At 38.1% G+C, this 22,705-nt stretch overlaps 1 protein-coding gene across 6 annotated transcripts in view; it reads left to right on the top strand.

Moving 5' to 3' along the window:
* Nucleotides 1-17,952, top strand: part of AGFG1 (ArfGAP with FG repeats 1) — an 85,982-nt gene extending 68,030 nt beyond the window's left edge. The window contains exons 6-15 of one of the 6 annotated variants that reach the window (XM_030574902.1): nt 2,976-3,095; nt 3,767-3,838; nt 4,951-5,160; nt 7,246-7,429; nt 8,230-8,309; nt 8,658-8,750; nt 11,371-11,418; nt 12,929-13,087; nt 14,808-14,893; nt 17,247-17,952. In XM_030574902.1, coding sequence (XP_030430762.1) covers nt 2,976-3,095; nt 3,767-3,838; nt 4,951-5,160; nt 7,246-7,429; nt 8,230-8,309; nt 8,658-8,750; nt 11,371-11,418; nt 12,929-13,087; nt 14,808-14,893; nt 17,247-17,306 — 1,112 coding nt within the window. In that variant the 3' untranslated portion in view covers nt 17,307-17,952. Of the gene's footprint in view, nt 1-2,975; nt 3,096-3,766; nt 3,839-4,950; nt 5,161-7,245; nt 7,430-8,229; nt 8,310-8,657; nt 8,751-11,370; nt 11,419-12,928; nt 13,088-14,800; nt 14,894-17,246 lie in introns of all 6 variants that reach the window. The other 5 variants (XM_030574904.1, XM_030574905.1, XM_030574906.1 and 2 more) reach the window with 5 other exon arrangements.
* The last annotated feature ends 4,753 nt before the right edge of the window (nt 17,953-22,705 follow it).

Genomic DNA, 22,705 nt, shown 5'->3' with positions numbered 1-22,705 from the left:
CTGCTAAACCCAGGGTTGAGTTCAATCCTTGAGGAGGCCATTCTAGGGATCTGGGGCAAAAATCAATACTTGGTCCTGCTAGTGAAGGCAGGGGGCTGGACTTGATGACCTTTCGATGTCCCTTCCAGTTCTAGGATATAGGTATAGCTCCAATAATTATATTATTATTATATTCAGTGGCCATCACTTTGGCCAAAAGGATAGGAGAACTATGTGCCTTAACCTCTGGGCCTCCCTATAAAATAATCTTTAAGGACATGGTTTATTTGCATTCCCAGCCCAAGTTCATTCCAAAAGTGGTGTGTTTTTCCATATCAACCAGTCCATTTGTTTTCCTGCTTTCTTCTAGAAGCCACATTCAAACAGGGAAAGAGGAGCGTTTACATATCTTGGACATCAGAAAAGCTCTTGTATTCTGTTTGCATAGGACCAAGTATTTCCATAAGTCCTACCAACTATTTGTAGTGGTGTGAAACAGAATAAAATAACAGTCTCTGTTCAAAGAATCTTTTCTTGGATTGACTCTTCTATACGCATGTGCTGTGACCTGGCTAATGTCACCCCACCGATCAGTCACAGCTTATTTGACAAAATCAGTGTGCTTCAATGGTGTTTCTGCCACAGTTTCTGGTTGTAGTTGTTTGTAGAGTGGCAACTTCCTCCTCAGTCCACATATTTGCCTCCCATTTATGCTGTTGCTCAAAACTCCAGAGACAAGGCTAAAGCTGGATGAGGAATTCTCCAATCTTTATTTAAATAGATTCCGATTCCACCTCTTGGTGACTCTCAGGCCGCAAAAACGAGTGGAATGCTCATGTGCAGTCATTCAAGGAAGAGAAAACTGTTGCTAACCTTTTTCTGTAACTGTTGTTCTTAGAGATACATTGCACATGTCCATTCCATGATCCGCCCTTCTTCCCCACTATATTGGAGTTCCAGCCAGAAGGAACTGAGTGGGGCTAGCAATGGTTCTTCCCTTTTATACCTTCATGCAGTGGGGTGTGGCAGCAACAGGTGCTCAAGCCACTCAACGGATACTGCTGAGGGAAAAAGTTTCCAACGGCCGTGCACGGACACCAAGAGTGGAATGGACATGAACAACGCATATCAAAGAAAAAGAGTTACTAAACAAGCTTAGTAACAGTATTTTTCTTTCAAGGAAGATGTGGGAATGCATAACAAGATTCTTGTCATGAGGGGTGACAGACATTCTTTACAGAAGAAGTCCATGCTGCAAAAAATGTCATGAATGTTTGATAACTGCAGTTTTGTATTTACATACAATTTCTCTTCAGTTTTTAAATATGCAGGGTAGATGTTTGTTATATAATTCTTATACTTTGTAAGATAACTCTTTTTTTCATAGCCAGAATTGTCACAACAATTGTACTTTAGACATCAGCATTTCTATTATAGCTTATTGTTTCCTGGGGTTTATAACTTGGTTGTAAAAACTTGCTCCAGGCACATTGAAAGAACTGGCCCGATAATACTACTGTACCTCCAAAGAATCCATTCCCAATTCTGTTATGCCAATGGAAAATCACATCATATTGATGGGTTTTAGATCGACTTACAATAATAATAATAATAAAAAAAAGTAGGTCATTTTAAAATAGATAGAAAGATTCCCCTCTATTCATTATTGCTTGCATAGTGTAGCATGTAAATAGTGGCTAGAATTTTCAAAGGGGCCAGTGAGTTGGACACTCAGTTTATATTGACTTTCATTGGTAATTGAGCCAGACTTCCTCAGCCACTATCTTCTCTCAGTTACCTGCAATATCATGACACAAAGGGAGGGTTGAGGGCAGAGTGAGTATCTATTCTAAATTTCCTTCCTTTGCAGGTTCTTTTCATTCCTAATGTTGATTTGATTGTGCAATTTTTAATAGTCCAGCATTCTCAATATCTGGATCTAGGGGCAAAAAAACCTTTTTAAAAGGCCAAATCAATAAAAATGCTGTTCTGCAAAAGAAGGCATCGTTAGTATTTACTGGTTTGGCTTTGTGTTCTGTTATGTGATTTTTTTTAATTGCATTTTAATTACATAGTGCTTTGAATGCTTTGACAGGTTGAATGACTTCTGCATAGTATGTATCCAAAACAAACTAAGTAGTGACAAATGAAATTCCCTCTAACAATCTTGTACTTCATACATAAACGCTTGACATTTTGAAATGCTGTAAAAATACATCTTAGAAGTAGAACGTATTTCACATTTCCAAATCAGGCTTGTAGGAGTCGAATAGCCTACCAGACAGATTGGCATTTCACTGGAAAACAGTGTTTGGAAAGATGAAAATCTTGTTTTGACTCTTTTACCAGTTACAGATTTGGTGTTCTGTCTTCAGAGCTTTCTGTGCTAGTACTGTAGGTTTAAAATGAATCTCTCACTGTGTATGTCTAGAAGGCAGTCAAAAGCATGATTGCCATTTGAGTAGGCATGTCCATGCTAGCTGTAATCTAGCTATTCTAGAGTATTTAAAAATAGCAGTGAAGCAGCATAGTATTGGCTTCATCTCAAACCTTACGAGTATTCCTAGCCCATGCTGAAGCTTGTGCTGTTGCCATGGTAGCTAGATTAAAGTTAACCTGGGTATGTCACCGTTTGCTGCAATTACAGTTTTGATTACAGTGCAGATTTACCTTTTATTGAGGTCTTGCAGTTACTATGGGTAATGGCATACCACTCATGCTTTAACAGAAATGAACTATGGAAAAGCGAGTGGGGAATTCGATACAGACCTATGAAGGCAAATATGAAAGGCTTAAAAGTTTTGAAGGTTAATTTAACTCGTAGGACATGTATTATACTTTAGATAAGAATGTGATGCTTCATTTATAAAAAAGAAAAATCGTGCTTGAGGTAGGACATCACACTCAGACCAACATAACCATAACTTTCTTCAGTTAATACATATGTTTTTGTTTTTCATGTCCGTTAACATGTTTTGTTCCTTTACAATTTACAGCACAGAACTCTGCAAATGCAGGTTTTGCAAACTTTGATGCATTTGGACAGTCTAGTGGTTCGAGTAATTTTGGAGGTTTCCCCACAGCAAGTCAGTCTCCTTTTCAGCCCCAAAATACAGGTAGACTACTAGCATTTCTGATTAATTTTTAATACAAAATAGTCCAGACATACAAGTGAGAAAGTACTTCAGTTTACTTCCTGCATCAACATAATCATAATCTGAAGCTCTGGGGAAACCTGAAATGAATGCCTTTTTCTGTTTGGTTTTTTGGTGTGGGTTTTTTGTTTTGTTTTACTGTTTTCTGGCACTTTTGGGAAGTCTCCTGATTTGACATTGTTGTTTATAATGAGCCCTACACATGAAATATTTGTAAGCTTACTGAATGTAACTATATTGGTACTTCTGAATATCAGATCACATTTATCTAAAGGAGATTACATCTGTGATTTCCATCTTCCAAGAGACGATTCAGTGAAGATGGATAAATGCAGACCAGAGTAGTACAATTATTGAATGTATTTACCACACAGATGCATGTTAGGCACTCAGTTATCAGAAGATTTCATGTGTAAGGTCTATTGCTAAATTCTTATTTTGCTTTTCTTGTTAATTTGATCATACTTTAAAACTTTTGCTTGGGCTGGCAGTTGCTGTTTGTTTAATCTTTGGCTGACTTCTTTTCCTTTTTTCCTTTTGGATGTGGTGTCATTTAAACTTTCTTTTTTTACATGTTTTTCTTCCTTCTTTTGTTAACTTTAATCCCCCTCACACAATTTCTGGCTATCCAGCGTTCAGAACGCTTTCATCTAGCTGCAGTTTTGGTGAATTTACTTCAGCTTTCCCTCTCCAGGCTGTACACAGTAAGTTTCATTGAGTAGAAAACTTAGTTTATTTTGTTTTATATGCCATTGTGTTTTGTTTTAGTTCCACCCTTACATATATTTTCACCAGTCTTTGCTTATGTATGTGCTGCATTTAAAATTATCAAATTGCTAATGGTTTATTAATAGTTAATATGGGCTGAGTACTCAACCACGTGTACATGCGTGTACACGTGCTTGCTCGCACACCCCTTTTTCTGTTCAACTAAAATGTAAATCTGACTTGCACATATTAACAGAATCCTCTGTCTACAGTGACGACCTGGAAACTCAAATACCTTTTTAGAGATTTAAACATAAAATTTGTTACACACATTAAAAAGCTGGAGCTTTCAAACTGTTTCCTATATTTCAGATCAGCAGTGTTTATATAAATCCTAATAGATTGATTCATTTACTTTAGTATACTTAGTCTGTATCCTAGAAAGAAATTTTTTTTTTCCTTGAAAGGAGGGCTCTCAAATCCCTTTCTTTATCTCCCCTCCCAAAGTCTGTGGTGTCTATCTGGGTGCAGCCATGACATCTGGGAGTAAAGGACTGAGTGAGTGTCTCTGAACCTTGGCCTGGTATCCCATTGTGCTACCTCTGGACTTTCAGGCTAATCTTTTTTGCCTGCACTGGTTACTGATGTCTGAAGTAGTCAAGCATATTGTACCATTGAGGAAAATAAAGCAACTGCAACTTACGTCGCTGAATTCTTGTAGCAGGAAAAGCTGTATTTTGGATTTATAAAATTAAAGCTAATTTAACTCAAATTTTTTCTAGCTAAATATATGTGGTGTTTGAGTTGACTTAATGATGTTGCACTGAAACATAGTTTTGCGAGAGCTAATTACGATGTGTGCAAGCTATTAAACTTTCAGAGTTTTCTTCAGATGTAGAAGTTTACAGATATAAATGTGCTCATTCTGATGTTTCAAGATTAATTTTAAGTGTTAGAGGGGCTTTAGCTAGCCGGTGGGATAAGAAACAAAAGAGATGTCACTGCATGGTGTAACTGCCAATAGGTGGGATGATATTGCCACTAAGAGCATTTGGAGAGACTTTCCTATACCTTTTAAAGTATCCATGTTTAACTTACTTTGTTACAGGTGGAAGTGCTGGATCAATGAATGCTAACTTTGCTCACTTTGATAACTTCCCCAAATCCTCCAGTGCTGATTTTGGAGCCTTCAATGCTTCTCAGAGCAACACAACAGCAACTGCTGCCAGTAAAGTTGCAGTGAATAAACCGAATCTCCAGTCAGCAGACAAATATGCAGCTCTTGCTAATTTAGATAATATCTTCAGCACGGGGCAAGGTATTAAGTTTTTTTCTTTGACCTTCATTTTTATTCTTTGAGGATGGCTGTGCCTGTCAAAATGGTAACCAACCATGTTAAGCATGCTTTAAATTGTCTCTTCGAAAAATTCTAATTAACTTCACACTTGCACATTTTAAACTCCTACGTTGCTGTGCTGCTGCTTGTAACAAAGCAAATGCTTTAATCTATGCAATCATTTGCAAAATAGCACTTATCAAAAAATCATGCTTTTTGTATGAGCTGATCACTCAAAAGTTTTTTTCCTTTTGGCAACAAAATGGTTTGTTAGTGATGGGTATTCTAGTAGTACGTAATTCAGGTTTCTGTATATTCTGGAGTGGGCGACTTTATTCATTCAACCACACCAGTTGTGGTCTAAGATAATTTTTAACTTTACAATCAAAAGCCACCATGATAGCTTCTTTAGATATTCATCTAACGTAAAGCTTGGTTAGTCTTGCTCTCTTAAAGGAGATTAAAACTGCTAGCATTTAACGGGTTGGGTTTGTATGCACACTAAGTTAACCATATATTGAATAAGGATGGTAACTTAAACTCCAATGAAATTCATGTTGGATTCAGTCCAGCATAGTACAATGGTAAATACGTCGTGTATATCAGCTCCTAAGCAAAACTGATACAGTATATGGCTTTAATATTCTTTTCCTTAAAGTTGTATGGTGTTGAGGAGGGCAGTGGGTGACTGACTCTGAGGATGAGCCATTATTGTAATTGTGGAATAGACACTGGCTACTCCATAACTGTCTGCAGTGAAGTTTTGTTTAAAGCTGAAGCTTGCACCTATTCTAACAAACATTGCTGTTATATGTGTGTGCAGCACAAATATACAACAGGACTATGAGGTGCACAATCAAGAGTCGTCAGTGGTGTTTGTATCTCCATTGATCTGGCAATGTTTATGGAGGGATAAGATACCCAGATGTTCAAAAATACCATAATTTTAATCACAAGTTGTCCAATTTTTTTTGATTGCTCCTGCATGCTTTGGTGCATATTTCCTAGACAGACTACGTTAGCTCAGTGAAACTTACTTACGGGTATCATGAGGTGGCATACGACTCTTGTTCTTACATTTTACCTACAAAAAATCCTTAAATTACTCTCCTTTGTCAACTTTTTTTTTGTTCATACTTTTCCATATTCCAAAAAGTAGGTGGTGTTACTCAGTGCACCTCTACACTGTTGCACACTTCCAGTTTTTGTGGAATGTTTAGACTTTTTTATTACAAAATGCCATACACTGGTGCTTGTAAAATAATCTCTGGAGTTTTTCTCTCAGTGGAAATCTGCTGAGAGCAGGTATCCTTGGAAACAAGACAATTCTATACTGTTACCTATAATTTTGTTCTCCTGAATTTGATACACTGGGTCTGTATTATTTATTTAGCATCTTTTCAGGATTTGGAGTATAGTTACCCTCTTAGGGCATAAATGAAAATTAGCCACCATTTGGAAGATATGATATGGATTTTCTGACACTGCATGACTCATGAATTCAGTCTCTAGTGGGAAGTACTGTACATGAGGTTTGGGAATACTCCCCAGCATATGGTGAGGAGTCACAAGAACCTGGAAGTGTGAGTTTCTACAGGATTATACTTTGAGGTAATAGTTAAGAGTCCATCATTCTGTAACTTAATTGTTAGATTTCTTATGCCTCGTTGCTTTCTAAATGTACAAAAATTTCAGTCTCCATCTAAATTTCAAAGCTGTACTCTAAGGATGAGTCACGCACAACAAGGTTTAAAACAAATCCATCTTTCTAACTGGAGCAAGAGAGCAGTATACTTCACTTAATAATGCGATCTGTGGAAACTAGGAAGCTGGTTTTGGAGCTATAGACTCATTGAAGCATGGTACTGTGTGCTTATGAAGATAGAGATTGGGAGCCATAGTTTATTAGTCCTGTATTAGGGCAGCATTAAGTCTTATTGTTTAATTTTAGTCTTAAATGATGGGAGAACAGTTAATTAACATTTCTGTTAGTATGGAGAAGATTATAGGGAAAACATAGTTTTAGAAGTGTCATTTTAAATTTCAATATGGTATCTTCTTTTCTAGGTGGTAGTGAGCAAGGAAGTGGCTTCGGCACTGTAGTTACAGCACCATCAGGTCCTGCTGTGTCAGCCCCAAGTCAGCCAAGTGCATCTTCAGACAAGTATGCAGCTCTAGCAGAATTAGACAGTGTGTTCAGCTCCACAGCAACCTCTAGTAATGCATATACTTCCACCAGTAATGTTAGCAGGTACTTTTTCTTGTTAGAAGTTAAAGTAATTAGCCCTAAAGCAACTGTATTTATAGGCAGAAAAATAGCCCTATGGGAGTGTTGATAAAGTTTTAAAAAAACCTGCTTGTATTCAACTGTTCTTCTTTGTTTGTTTAGGTCACAATTTAAAAATTTGTAGGGAAATAATTCTGGAAAGGAGTTAGTTGGGTGTTGACTTCAGTGTCCTTATGAAAACTGCATCTTTTCTTAACAGTAGTTGTGGTTGTACTGCCCGCTAGAGGTTGTAAAATGAAACTGAAGCAAGTGTTTATCAGTGAAACACTTTTACATCTTCGTAGACAACACACACACAATTCTATTGGAGGATAACAATCCTCCATATGGATTACATGCATATTTAAGCCTATAGCCTCGTGATTGGTTTTGAAAAGTGAGACATTTGCAATGTATATATCTTTTTTTTTATTTTTTTAAAGTAATTAAACACAAGCACCTGTAATAACTTTTTGCTTGGAAATGCAAATTTCCCTAAAGCTTTTGCTTGGCAACCTATGCCTATTTCTTTGTTTTTCTCCTCATTGTCCATACTTTTACACTTTGCCACTGGCGGACAGGATTTGCCATTGCTCAGCGCTAATGTATTTAGCCTTTGACCTTGGTATCAAGAATTCAATTCCTGGCACTAATGGATTATATAGCATTTTCAGATCTGTGCATAAATATCCCTTTTCTACTTTGCTTTTATCTGCCAAAATTAACCATAGATGCTAATTGTTAAAAGAGCAACACTGACTTCACTGAATGTGAATTATTTACAGCAATGCTTTTGGAACAGTACCAGTGGCTGCTACTGCACAGACACAGCCTGCGTCTTCGAGTGTGCCTGCTTCATTTGGAGGTATATTAAAATAGTCCTAATGTTTATGCAGACTGTAAGCAAACATTTTACTAAATTTTAGTTCAGTGTCCCATTGTATAGTAGTACTAATGACTTCACTGTCATTAGAAATGATGACCTACACTGTTTCCAGTGCAGGCAATATGATGTAAGTAGTCTAAAATATCAGTGGTGTTTGTATTTTTTTATATATATCTCCTGTAGTATCCAACACAGAAAATGTATGGAAAAACCTCTTATGTAAAGTTATTTGACTGTATTTGACTTTGAAGGATGTGTAGAACAAATGTAAATCAGCACTGCATAAAGATATATATTTTTTTAAATTAATTGTTCTTAATCTTTCAGCAACACCTTCCACAAATCCATTTGTGGCTGCCCCTGTCGCTCCAGTGGCACCTTCAACAAACCCGTTCCAGACCAATAGCAGAGGAGTAACAGGTTAGAAAAATAAAATTGCACTGTACAGTTCTATGTGCTATGCAAGAGCGTACATTTTTAGTTTCAAAACTTCATTATACATTCCTACCCTGATATAGCGCTGTCCTTGGGAGCTAAAAAAATCTTACTGTGTTGCAGGTGAAACCACATTATATCGAACTTGCTTTGATCCGCTGGAGTGCAGAGCCCTGCCTCCCCGGAGCGCTGCTTTACCATGTTATATCTGAATTTGTGTTATATCGGGTTGCGTTATATTGAGGTAGAGGTGTATTTGTAGTTCCATAACTTTATTTTTTAGCAAGTGACTGAAAATAGGTCATGCACAAGTTAATGTAAAATTCTGCATTCTGTTTTTAAGTAAAAGAGCACAATATTTAAATAAGACATATAGCCAAATTGTGACAGTTGTTTAAGTTGAGATGGCATTTCATTTTTACCTTTTCAAAACATTCCCCAAGTCTCCAGGCAGCCTGCCTAGTGAGGAGCCTGGAAGTTCTGGGAGTCCCAGCTGTGGGGCAGATACCTGGGGGGCTGTCCCAGGGCCACAGACTCTGGAAGCCATTGAAACCAGAGCTTCCAAGAGCTGTGAACTTGGCTCCTGGCTCCCCATCAGACAGGCTGCTAAGGAGCCAGGAACCAGGACTGCAAAAGAGCCTGGTAGGTGACTGGCAGGACCCCAGGCTATGTAGGTTTTTTTAAAAATGCCTAGCTTCCATCTCTCTTGTCATGGTCTCATGGATCATTTCAGTTTCAGTGATTTGCCATTTTCGGGTGTAAGAGTGTTCCATTCGAAATTTTTCCAATCAGCTCTAGTAATTATATTCTGTCTCTAAATTCTCTCTCCAATTTTAATTGACTACAGCATTGACCTGTTGTATTGTTTTTAATCTGCTATGTACTACTTGTTGCTGTTACTTGCTAGGTGTGATTGTGTTAGTGTTCGCTGTAACAATTTATAGAGCTTGAAAAGCACTTTCGGGTACTCAGCAATGAAAGGCGGTATCTGTAGGGCCCCTTAGCTCCGGCTTAGCTACAGAATATAAAATCTGTTGCACTTGGAAATTCTGCAGCAGTTTCCTTTAGAATAAAAATATTAAAAATTAACAATGCCATCAGTACAGTAGGCCCTATGATGTTAGTTTTTATACTAAACTATCCACTGTGGAAGGCAGAGTGGGATTGAGATACGAACACTTGTTGGATATTTAAATATTTGAAAGAATTTATTGTGACATTTGCACTGTCGTTGTCAGAATTTATAGCCCATTTAAATAAATGGAGCAATTCTAGCTTTTGTCATTCTTTGCACCCTCAAAGACAAACCCCACATCCATTCACATTTTCAGGTTTTTCCTTCCCTACCATTAGGGTGAGAAATCCTTTTAAATGATAGCTTGAATTAATGGAGCACAATTCTGAAACCGGAAGTGAATTCTGCAGAATCTATGGGGCCATGACTCCATATGTAAAATAGTTTAATTTATAAATTGAAAAATCAGCTTAGTGTTCTTTCTTACAATACAATGCTCCTGGTTTAGACTCTATTGCCGGTATAATATTTTATTCAGTACTTAATTCTTTATCTGCAGTGCTGAATTTTAGTATTAGCCCCATGTGGCAACGGTGGCTATTCTGCCATTTAATAGACTCTCTGCTGTTTGATTAAAACCTTCGGTATGCAACCAAAATTCGCTCCTTTCGTTAATGCCATCCCAGTATTACCTTCTGTACCACTTTGGACTATCTTTAAAAACTTCTGTCCATTCTTTTGTATCCTTAAAAAATTATAGCTTTAAAGAGGCTGTTGGCATTACCTTCAGAAGATCTCAGCCAGATAGTGACTAGGATATGGCTACACTGCCTACAGCTTGAACTATGTGGATGTGAGTTGCGCATCCCCTGTATGGATGCTGCAGATGTGAACTGGAAGGCTCCTAGTTTACATTTAATATAATCCTGTTTGAAGAGGATTGTTATGTGAAGTAGTAACTTTTCAGTTCACATCCACACATTGAGTTACAGTTCAGCGCTTTGTGCACTATTTGCTCCCCCCTTAGGCTGAACTGCAGGGCCGTGTAGACAAGCCCCAAGTGTGAAGGTTGGGTTTTTTAGATTATCCCTTTAAAACAAATTCTATTCAACCACTTCTGTGTTCCCTTACTTCTGAAAACATGCTGTCCTTTGAAAAAGTGTTTGGGCATCAACAAGTTTTACTGTATTTCAGTTTAAATATTTGATAGAGTATTGTAATTAATATTTCTTGTCTCATAAGTTTCTTTCTGCAAACTTGATAAATGTAATAAGATAGCTTATAATTTAGCTTTATGCTATATTTGCATCTTACGTGCAGTATAAATGGGTTTGCTATAAACTTTATAGTGTATTTTAGGAAAAAAGCCTTTGACTTTAGCAAAATTATTTCAGGTAACACCTATAATTTACCAATTGGTCTGCAGTACACTTGATAAATCCAAAGTTTAGTTGTTAGAAAATTTGTACAGGTTTTAGAAAAAGCTCTTTTAATCACTGCACTTTTTGTCATGTAAAATAGCTGTATAAAAATGACTGTTCAGAAATATATAAATCATTTGACGTTGGTCTTTTTGTGGCTTTCCATAAGGCCTCTCGGGAGCAATGCACTCTCACATATTTCCTCAGGCTCATTTTGGTAGGTGGCCACATTTGATGTCTGAGTTCCGTGTGGCTAGTTGTTTACTTGCTTGTGTGAAAGCTTATTGCCAGCTTCCTGGTTCTCTGCATGTAAATTTTGAATAGGCTGTTTTTCCATATTTTAAAATGGAGTGAGCATGGATGTGTGGCACTGGGGAAAAAAATGGTCTTTTGTCTTAGTATAATTTATTATTTGCTTCGGACAATTAAGTAATTATTGCTTACCTCCATGGTCACATTAGTGGACGCTTACAACTTATTTGAGTAAATTCTTTGATGCTTGCTTGTAGTAAGTTTTTGACACCTTTTGGATATCCCAAAGCATTGCACAATTTGTCACAGTGTGTTTGGGTTTGCTGTTTTGTCAAGTTGTTCATTATTAAATAGCCTCTTCTGTTGATGGTACATTGTGAAAATAATGTCAATGCATTTTTTGTATGTACTGTATTGATTATCTGTTTACTTTATATCCCAAACTTCTCATTCCGTTTTAATAGTTTATTTAAATATATACACTCTCACCATTCCTTTCCTGACAATAGTTTACCTTTCAGTTAATCAGATGTGTTGATTTGGAATTACATTTATGCAAATTTTATACCAAAGAAAGTCAAATTAAAATTTGTAACACTTTAAAAGAATGGTTACACTTAATGGTGAAATTGAGCAAAAATGCTGCAGAAATGCCTAACATTTATGTTCATACCAAAAAGCTTTGTGTGCTGTTTAATATTAATCACAGTAAACCCCAAAGGATTTAATAATGGTTTTGTTGCTAGTCATACTGTGCTGCTGTTAATCAACATTTCTCTGAAGACATGCCTGGGGTGCATAAATACCGCAGGTTTGTTCTACCTGGAATGTTCAGTAACAGTGAGGAAGATCAGTGTGGTGGTGGTGGTGGTGGTGGTGTTGTTGTTGTTGTTGTTGTTGTTGTTTTTTTAAAGCATTACCTCAATCTTAAACTAAGGAATTTTGTATACAAGTTTGTGCATGGTAGGAAGTTATTTTAAAAGAACACTGAAGATTGATTTTACAGGTTTTTCATTGTTTATAGTTTCACCTTGGAAATTTATAAACTGAAATTTTTTCAGACCTAAACTTTTCTTCCGTTAAACATACATACTGTGTTTTTGGTGTTGCCTGTAGGTACTGGCCTCCACATTAACTCTACCAGAAATAACTTTTGGAAGCACTTGAGTAGAAGTAAAACATGGAAAAGAATTCCATGGACTTTTCAGATATTAATGTAATCAGAAATTGCAAGAAGAACTTGACAGTGTTCTTCTTGCAATTTAGTTTTAATTTTTTTATCTCGCATGTATTTTATTTTATTACTAGTGAGCAAATTAATTTAGTGTTAGTGGAAGCTGCGACTAACCTACCCACTGGTAGTTGGGTGAGTATTAGGAAGCTAGTAAGATTCTTCTTAGAGTGGCATTGTAGTAAATTTTGTGTAAGAAAATACTTGTAAATTAGAAGTAATTGAATGTTACTTCCCTTGCCAGCGGCGACATTTGGCACAGCATCCATGAGCATGCCTGCAGGTTTTGGAACTCCTGCATCCTACAGTCTTCCTACTAGCTTCAGTGGCAATTTCCAGCAGCCTGCCTTCCCAACCCAGGGAGCTTTCCCACAACAGACTGCTTTTGCTCAGCAACCAAATGGTAAGTTCATACATACCAAAAATCTTGGTTAACCAAGTGGGACTATGTAAAGGAAATTTCTTGCATGTGAGGGGCAGGCATGACAGGAGTATATCTTATTTGTTGTCAGTTGTGGTACGTTGCTACTAGCAAAAAACTCACTATGAAATACTCCTAACTACCTTTTAGCAATCCAATATGATACTTAACTTCTAATGTACATTTTCCTTATCTTGGATCTTTTGGGATGATCTTGCAACTGTCTATAATGGCATGATTAAAGAACTTGGTTTCTGCATGGTCTTTTATGGCATGGTATAATCTTTGTTAAATGTCTCCAATTTTATTGCTATAACTATGATCACTATCTTTGAAACAAAATGATAGTGAGACTTTTTTTAGTTGGATTTTTTACTGAAACTTTTGTGCAGGGAAGAAGACTGTTTCTCACTCATGTATGTGTCTGGAACCTATTATAACAATTTGCTCAAACCTTTAAAAAGGGGAGCAGGGTAGAGAGAATCAAAGAAAATAGCCTACATTATTTTTTTATGAATTTTTACATGCAGGAAAAGGTCCAAAAAGAAAACTGTGCACTGGAATATAGTCAGGAAGGAATGACTTTGGAACCTTTAGAAAAAACCGCCCAACTCTTGCTTCCTTTTTTCAGTAACACAAAAGTAGCCACTTTGTTTTTCCTATTCTTTAAAATTTTATATTAACACTGATTAATGCACTTGTAACTGTAACTAATATTATAAAGTTGTATCTCTGGTACTATTGGTTCAATAATATTTGTTGGTATTAGCTTTAGGGAGGCAGAGAATTTGGATTCTGAACACTTAAAAAGATGCTGTAATTTACTGTGCTACTGTACTGTTAGCTTGTACAAAATATGTAGTAGAAAATCACAATGATTTGGCCTGATTTCTTCCTGGAAAACCATTAATAGGCTTGGCTTATAGCTAGGCTTGGAAGGATTAGGGTTTTATTGGTAAATGTTGATAAACATTGATTTCACTGTGTGTACACGAACTGAACAGAGATTTCAATCAGCATTAGAAATTTACAGATAGGCAAAATAAGAAAATTGCTGCTTGAGAATTTGAGTTAAAATCCGGTGATTTTAAGACTTTTTTGAATTAGGTTTGTTACAAGTGGACTAACACGAGTTGTGAAAACAGCTATGATTTCTTTTAAGCATATTTTGTTGTGTTTTGTGTTTTCAGGGTTTACAAATCTTTAATTTTTTGAATCTCAATAGCTCTAAGTAATTTTTACAGCTGAAAAATTTAATTTGAACTTGTATTGTTAGTGTGTATGGCATTTTACTTACCGATGATGATGATAAATTGTTTTATTTCCATATTCACTCTGATTACATTAAATTGATTAGAAACTTACTAGAGTGTCATGGACTAAAACAACATTGGAGCATTTTGGCTTAGAAACAGTCATGGGAATTCTTCTAAAAACATGTTTCCATAGGAATTCAAAACAAATTTTAAAAATGTATGAATTTTCTTTCAAGTTTTGCATAAATGTATATTTAGAGAGGCTAAATTATGGACCAGATTTCTCCCAGTCCTGCTGCCTTGATGAACAAATTACCAATGCACTAAAAGGTTTAACCTGCATCATTGTGGTGGGAGTAGGCTTATAGGGAATAGTCTTCTGCCTTTAAAGGCTTGGACACCAATATGAAGCTACTTCTAACATCTTTTATCTTGACACGGTGCAGGTTTTGCTGCATTTGGACAGGCAAAGCCTGTAGTAACCCCCTTTGGACAAGTTGCTGCTGTTGGAGTATCTAGTAATCCTTTTATGGTAAGTGAGAATTATTACACAGTAATAGTAAATCTTACAGGTCCAAAAAGACGCAAGCAGCTTGATTTTGTTTTAACTTAGGGAAGGCAGCATGTGATCTCCTAGATGCAATTCAATGTTCAGATGACATGACAGTGATAAGGCTGTTCAAAATCAGACTGAGGTATTTATGTACAATGATCTTATTGGGATATACAGTAACACCTCGCTTAATGTTGTAGCTATGTTCCTGAAAAATGCTACTTTAAATGAAACAGCAGTGACTGTGAAGCTTGGTTGAGGTGGTGGAGTCAGAGGGTGGAAGAGGGTGGGCTATTTCTCAGGGAGTGCCTTACTGCTAAATGATGAACTAGCACTCAGCTGAGCCCTCAAGGGTTAACGCGTTGTTAATATAGCCTCCTACTCTGCGAAGGCAGCAGGAATGGAGGGAGGAGTCAAAGCATGGCAAAGGGAGCATTGCACAACTTTAAATGAGCATGTTCTCTAATTGATCAGCAACGTAACTATGAGACAATGTTAACTGGGAGGACGTTAAGTGAGGAGTTACTATATTTTAGAATAAACCACCAAAAAGCACAACAATACATAAAGTATTAAGTAGAGCAGTCGATTAATTGCAGTTAACTCATGTGAGTAACTCAAAAAGAAATTAACTACAATTAAAAAAAATAAATCGCAATGAATTGCACTGTTAAACAATACAATACCAGTTGAAATTTATTAAATATTTTTGGATGTTTTTCTATATTTTCAAATATATTTATTTCTATTACAACACAGAATACAAAGTGTACAGTGCTCACTTCATATTATTTTTTATTACCAATACTTGCACTGTAAAAATGATAAAAGAAACAGTATTTTTCAATTCACCTCATCTCTTTATCATGAAAGTGTAACGTACAAATGTAGAATTTTTTTTTGGTTACATAGTTGCACTCCAAAACAAAACAAAACAATCTAAAACTTTAGAGCCTGCAAGTCTACTGAGTCCTACTTCTTGTTCAGCCAATTGCTAAGACAAACAAGTTTGTTGACATTTACAGGAGATAAAGCTGATTTGCGTCTTGTTTACAGTGTTACCTGAAAGTGAGAACAGACATTCACATGGCAGTTTTCTAGCCAGCATTGGAAGGTATTTACGTGCCAGATACGCTAAACATTCATATGCCCCTTCATGCTTTGGCCACCATTCCAGAGGACATGCTGCTGAAGCTTGTTAATTAAATTTGTGACTGAACTCCTTGGGGGAGAATTGTATGTCTCCTGTTCTGTTTTACCCACATTTTGCCATATATTTCATGTTATAGTAGTCTCAGATGATGACCAGCACATGTTCGTTTTAAGAACGCTTTCACAGCAGGTTTGACTAAACACAAAGAAGAAACCAGTGTGAGATTTCTAAAAATAGCTACAGCACTCAACCTGAGGTTTAAGAATCTGAAGTCCCTTCCAAAATCTGAGATTGACGAGATGTGGAGAATGTTTTCAGAAGTCCTTAAAAGAGCAACAGTCCAATGCGGAAACTACAGAACCCAAACCAGCAAAGAAGAAAATCAGCCTTCTGCTGGTGGCATCTGACTCAGATGATGAAAATGAACATGTGTTGGTCTGCTCTGCTTTGGATAGTTAATGAGCAGAACTCCTCATCAATATAGAAGCATGTATTCTGGAATGGTGGTTGAAGCATGAAGGGACATATGACTCTTCAGTACATCTGACACGTGAATATCTTGCGATGCCAGCTACAACAGTGCCATGTGAATACCTGTTCTCATTTTCAGGTAACATTGTAAACAAGGCGTGGGCAACATTACTTCCTGCAAATTGTAACCAAACTTGTTTGTCTGAGCAATTGGCTGAAGTAGGACTGAGTGGACTTGTAGGTTCTAAAGTTTTATATTGTATTGTTTTTGAGTGCAGTTATCTTTGTACATAATTCTACATTTGTAAGTTCAACTTTCATTATAAAGAGATTGCACTACAGTACTTGTATTAGGTGAACTGAAAAATACTATTTTTTACGGTGCAAATATTTGTAATAAAGTGAGCACTGTTCAATTACTACAGAGAATACAAACTGTAATCAATATATTTGAAAATGTAGAGAACATCCACAAATTTTAAATAACGGTATTCTATTGTTTAACAGTGTGATTAATCACAATTAATTTTTTTAATCTCTTGACATCCCTAGTATTAAGCTATAACATAAAAAGGAAATCTTCCTTACCAAGGTGGTAACAGGCTTTTGTTTTTTATCCAGTCCAGATACAGTACTTGTTTTAGAGTTTGCCATGTGCAAAAACAGTTCGTACGTTTGATTTATTTATTGCCTTTCTCTGTTTTTCAGGGTGCTGCACCAACAGGACAGTTTCCAACAGGAAGCTCATCAACCAATCCTTTCTTATAGCCTTATAGACACTTTACCCAAAAGAACTCTTATTTGGTCACATAACATCTCTGCGCCTCTTGCACTGTTGTCTTGTTTCACTGATCTTAGCTTTAAACACGAGAAGTCTTTAATAAAAAAACAAACAAACAAACCTGTGTTGTGTATTAAAACCACCAGATAATATGTGCAAAACGGAGGGCTGTGGTAACATCCTTAACCTGTGAATTGGCAGGCGAAAAGTAGCGGTATCATGTATATTAAAATTGGCTAATAAGTAATTGCAGATACCACATTCGTTATGCTGCAGTACTGTACATATTTTTTCTTAGAAAATAGCTATTTGTGCATATCGGTATTTGTAACTTTAACACATTGTTATGTGAAAAATGTTACTGGGGAAATAGATCAGCCACTTTGAGGTGCTGTTGTATCTCTTGGAATTAATTACCTACCATCATTTTAACCATTGCTATTGGAAGTCATGAAGTCAAATTGGAGGTTTTGTTCATTCTCCAAAATGTTTTCCATTCCAGAAGAGCTCTCCTATTTATACATGCCTACATTCTCTATAATGTAGAGGGATACCTGTCTGCCTAATAAAGCTGATCATGTTTTGCTACAGTTTGCAGGTGAAAAAAAATAAATATTAGGGGGGAAAAAAACAGACTGCGTGTATTCTTGCTGCTGTGCAGTGACAAATAATGGGTTGAAATGTAAGCAGTGTATGTACTTGCATATTAGTCTATTCATGAACACTTAAATAAAACAAGGTAAACAAAGTGAGTCTGCAGGTTTTACAGGTAAATTTGAGGACACAACTTTCACATGATTCATAAAGTCAACTTAATTCTGACCTGTGACACTGATGTTAGTTCATTTATTTCAGGGGAGGGCAAACAATGGCCGGTGGGCCGAATCCGGCTCGTCAGGGTTTTTAGTCTGGCCTGCGGGATTGCCAGCCCTGTGGCACAGTGGGGCTAAGGCAGGCTCCCTCCCTGCCCTGCCCCGCACTGCTCCCAGAAGCAGCCGGCACCATATCCCTGTGGCCCCAGGAGGAGGGAGGGCAGAGGACTCCATGTGCTGCCCTCGCCTGCAGGCACCGCCCCCCACCAGCAGCTCCCATTGGCGGAGAAGCACAGCTAAGGGAAGCTTCAGAGGTGGTACCCGCAGGCAAGGGCAGCGTGTAGCAGAGCTGCCTGCCTCACCCCACCTCCAGCAGCCACTGCTGGACGTGCTGGCCACATCCAGCCAGGGCAGGCAGGGAACCTGCCTTAGTCCTGCTGCACGCTGCTGCCATCCTGGAGCTGCTTGAGGTAAGTGGTGTCAGGCTGGAGCCTGCACCCTCAATCCCTCCTGCACCCCGAGCCCCCTGCCCCAGCCCTACATTCATGGCCCTGCATACAATTTCCCCATCCAGATGTGGGTCTTAGGCCAAAAAGTTTGCCCACCCCTCATTTATCTCCTTCCAATACCATTCAGATCAAACTTATGTAAAGCCGTTATGTACAGGTGTTCACTAGGTGTTAGACTGCCACCCTCTTTGTATTTCTAATTATGCATCACTAACCAATACTAAAATTTCTTCAAATGTGGAAGGCTCCAATGTACTGAATTGTGAAGGTGGATAGTGGAAACATGGAGTAACTTTTTAAAAATAAATGTTTTTAGAACCATTATTTTGGCACATAGGCACAGATTCACAAAGAGGATGTAGGAACTCCTAGGCAGCCCTGGGTTAGGTACCCAGTTCCCTATACAATGCATGGGGAGAGTCAGGTACCTAAGACAGGGATTCTCAGAAGCCCCCAACCTGAGTGGGGAGCTGCCTAAGTTAAATGCAGAAGAAAGAAGCAGAGCTTTGGGTCCAGATCCACAAAGGGACTTAAGTGGCTAACTTACATTGATCTGCATCTTAGGTGCCTGTCTCCACTTGGGGCTCTCAGCCCTGAACCCTCTCTTGGAGATAGGCCTACCAAATCAGGTGGAGGAGAGATTTTGAAAACCAGGGCTTCCGCATCCTGAGTGAGTTCCGAACTGACTGGTCAACCACGCACCTTATTTGGAACCAGAGGTATGCAATCAGGCAGCAGCAAAGAAACACCATCTCCCTTCTCCCCCCTGCCCCCTCACCCCCACAATGCAAGAATAGTACTGTGTTAAACTATTTAAAAAAATAAAGGGAAAGTTTTTTAGAAAAATTTGAAACAAGGTAAGGAAACTGTTTCTGTGCTTGTTTCATTTAAATTAAAATAGTTCAAAGCAGCATTTTTCTTCTGCATAATACAGCTTTGAATCATTCCTAAGTCACTGTTCACTTATGTTTTTTCTTTCAAAAGTTTATAACTTTTTTTGTTCTGAGTTGCAAACATTTCAGTGTTACAAACAGCCTCCATTCCTGAGGTGTTCGTAACTAAGATTCTGCTGTTCTTGCTATTGGCCCTAATTTGGCAAGACACAAGTACACATGCTTTTTAAGCCCACACTCCCTCACTTTCCCCAGGAGGAAAAGAGAGAAGAACCACACAGGGCAAATGCTAGTAGTGTTGCTTACTGGACTTCTGGAAGCACTCAAGTGATGGCAGTATAAAATTATGAATACAGTAAGTCCCATTGACTGCAGTGAGACTAAAACACATGCTTAGACTGTGGTGAATTGTAAGTCCTGTGCTGGGCTGTATGCAGAACTCCAGTGAGAACTAAGAATAAGTATTGGGGGCAGGATTATGCCCTTGCATGTTTGTTTCTCAGAGCTGCAATTGAAGAGGGTGAGTGAGGGGTTAGACCTATTTGAAAATCAGGCTTATATCTGTATGCATTATGAAAATCTCATGGTAAAACCCCAGAGCATGAATAACTAGTCACACATTGCAGTATTGACCTAATTCAGTGAAGTGCCTCTAAAAAGCAGTATCAAGGTATTTAAGCTACAGGAATGTTGCATTGCTGGTTGTAACCTGTTTGTTCTTGTGATCATTGTTCCTTAATGCTCAGGAGCACTTCGAGAGGCTCCGTCTTTCCTTTCTGCATTTGGTGGAGATAATCATATAAATGTTTCTTGTTAGGAAAATACCAGCTCTGAATGCAAAATAACTGCTGTAAACTGGAAAAAAGTAGTAAAACTGTACACCCCTTTCTCCTAGGCCTTTGGGGAGTGAGGGGAGGGAGAGCATGGAGTTCCAGGGATTCTTCTCTCCCTGGGAAGGAGCAAAGAGCATTCTCCTCCATTTTTCACAATAGAAGGAGGCATCAGAGCTTCCGGGTTCTTTCCATCCCTCCCCCCAGCCCCCCTCCTGCTTTCTGTGAGAATGGTGTTGACTGTAAGCCCCTTGTCTCCTATCAAACATCTCTCTGCTCCGGAGGGGTGGGGAATGGAGAGCTTTGCCTGCCTCCTGTAATAGCCCTGCTTGTCTGCACTTCCACAGAAGATGGGAAAGCTAGCCAATCAGTGAGGGTTTTCCTAGGCAGGGCTGGAAAATTGTCAAGGCTACTCCCCTGCCCCACCAGTGCATGCACAGTATGTGGCCTTGCATGGTGGAGCTGCCATAGCCAGGTTTGAGCAGGGGTGGAAGTGGCTTTGAACCTGGCAACTTTCAGCTGCCCTTTCAGTATCTCTGGGACCAGCATGGTAGTTCACAAGTCCTCTCTAAACTCCTCAAAAAAGACTCTCAAAGGGAGCAGGGCTCGGCCTGGTGTCTCATAAGACAACATGGGAGGTAGGTAAATACCAAGTCTTTCCAGATCCTTCTCCCCAACGGAATCCCTTCATCCAGGAGCCTTTCTTGCCCTATCTCATCCTCACCCCTTTGGTCATCACATTCCCTGGACGCACAGCTCTTTGGTCTAGACCCCTAATGAAAAGAAACTTTTGTGTAGCCAGAGGAACCCAAAATAACTTTTTGTTTTTCAGCTTCTCAAATTGTGAGCATCTCCTGTGCACACATTCAAAAATTCTGGAGCAAGCACACACAAGTAAATGTTAAAAGTAAGAGACTGTCTTTATCGTCTTGTCAGAACTGAGATTCTTAGAGCTTGCTCGGCCAGCAAAAGTGAGATTTTTGTTGCCCCCCCCTTTCAGGATGGCTTTGTGAATTGCTCTGAGATGTAACTGAGAGTACCCTTTATATTCTTCTGCAAACATTGTAAAGGTTGAAAATGAGAGACGATGTTTTTTACTCTATATTAAGAAAATTCTCCGTGGAGAGTCCTCTGTTATAGAAACACCTCATGAATGTAGGCACTCATATGGAGAACCCTTGTTCATTTAGATCTTTTCCATTGTTTGTCAGTGTGTGAACTGTAGCTGGCATCTTGAAAACATTGGTCTAACTAGGTATGTAGGTTCGAGAGGTGCCATTTTTTGCCCTCATGAACATCCTTTATAAAATACAAACAACTGTGTGGTTCTTTTGTAAAGATTATCTTGTTGATGAAACCTAAAACTAAGCTGACTGCTTGTTAAGGTTCCTGAAGGTTTCTGTACTACTTGTTCTACCTTGTTGCATAGTTGCTTCATTTTGCTGAAAGGATGAAGCATTGCTATTCTGCCTTATCTCAATTGATTTGTTTGTAAACCACTCTGGGATAAGAACTGCTTCACAAATGTGAGATCGCTTTATGCTGAATTTTTGAAAAAATATTTCTTATATGAAACACTCCAGGATTTATCTTCTAATGCTAGCGATAAATCTCAGTTGTCTTTATAGCTTGCTTTCATGCCTTTATTTTCTGCATTTGGTAGCACTCTGTGGATAGCCTGTTTTAACGTTGGCCAGTTAAGTTTCCTTTTTGGGATGCAAGGAGGGAGAAGGGTTGTCTTTTACACGGCAAAAGGAGAGAGAAACTTTTATTTCACTCCTCCTCCTCTCCCCCCCACCCAAAAAAAAAAAGAGAGAGAAAAGAGAGTGAATGCACACAAACTGATGAGAGGACAACAGGGGGCATGTAGTCTTATCTGAAATGAGCCTGTTTTTCAAGTTAACATCCATTTCAGCTGGCCTACTAATTTAGAGTTAAAAAGTTAAACACAAGTTAATCATACGTGCTCATCAGCACTTAATGGAAAATAGATATAATTAATTCACATGGTTTTTCTAATAAAGTCAGTGTGATTTTTGGCACTGCATTTCTTCTTTTGGCACTGCCAATTTTTCGTAGTTGGGAGAGTAGGATGATATTCCCATTCGTAAGCAATCGTCAAGATGGGCATCTGTAAGCTGAGATCTGTATTTTGATTTTATGATGTTCATTGTTGAAAACAGAACTTCGCATAGATGAGTGAAACCAAAATAAGATTTTATTTTGTATGCTACATTTTTTTAAGGCAGGAAACTTTTTTCGGTCAACCAGATTCCAAAAGTTTTCATCTGTTGCGCAGGATTTTAGAACAATATCATTTTGAAGGTCCAAAATCTCCAGTT

The sequence above is a fragment of the Gopherus evgoodei genome, chromosome 9 (assembly GCF_007399415.2).
Source record: "Gopherus evgoodei ecotype Sinaloan lineage chromosome 9, rGopEvg1_v1.p, whole genome shotgun sequence".
Lineage (NCBI taxonomy): Eukaryota > Metazoa > Chordata > Testudines > Testudinidae > Gopherus > Gopherus evgoodei.
The sequence above is the reverse complement of the archived record's forward strand: the minus strand, read 5'-3'. Positions and strand labels throughout refer to the sequence as shown.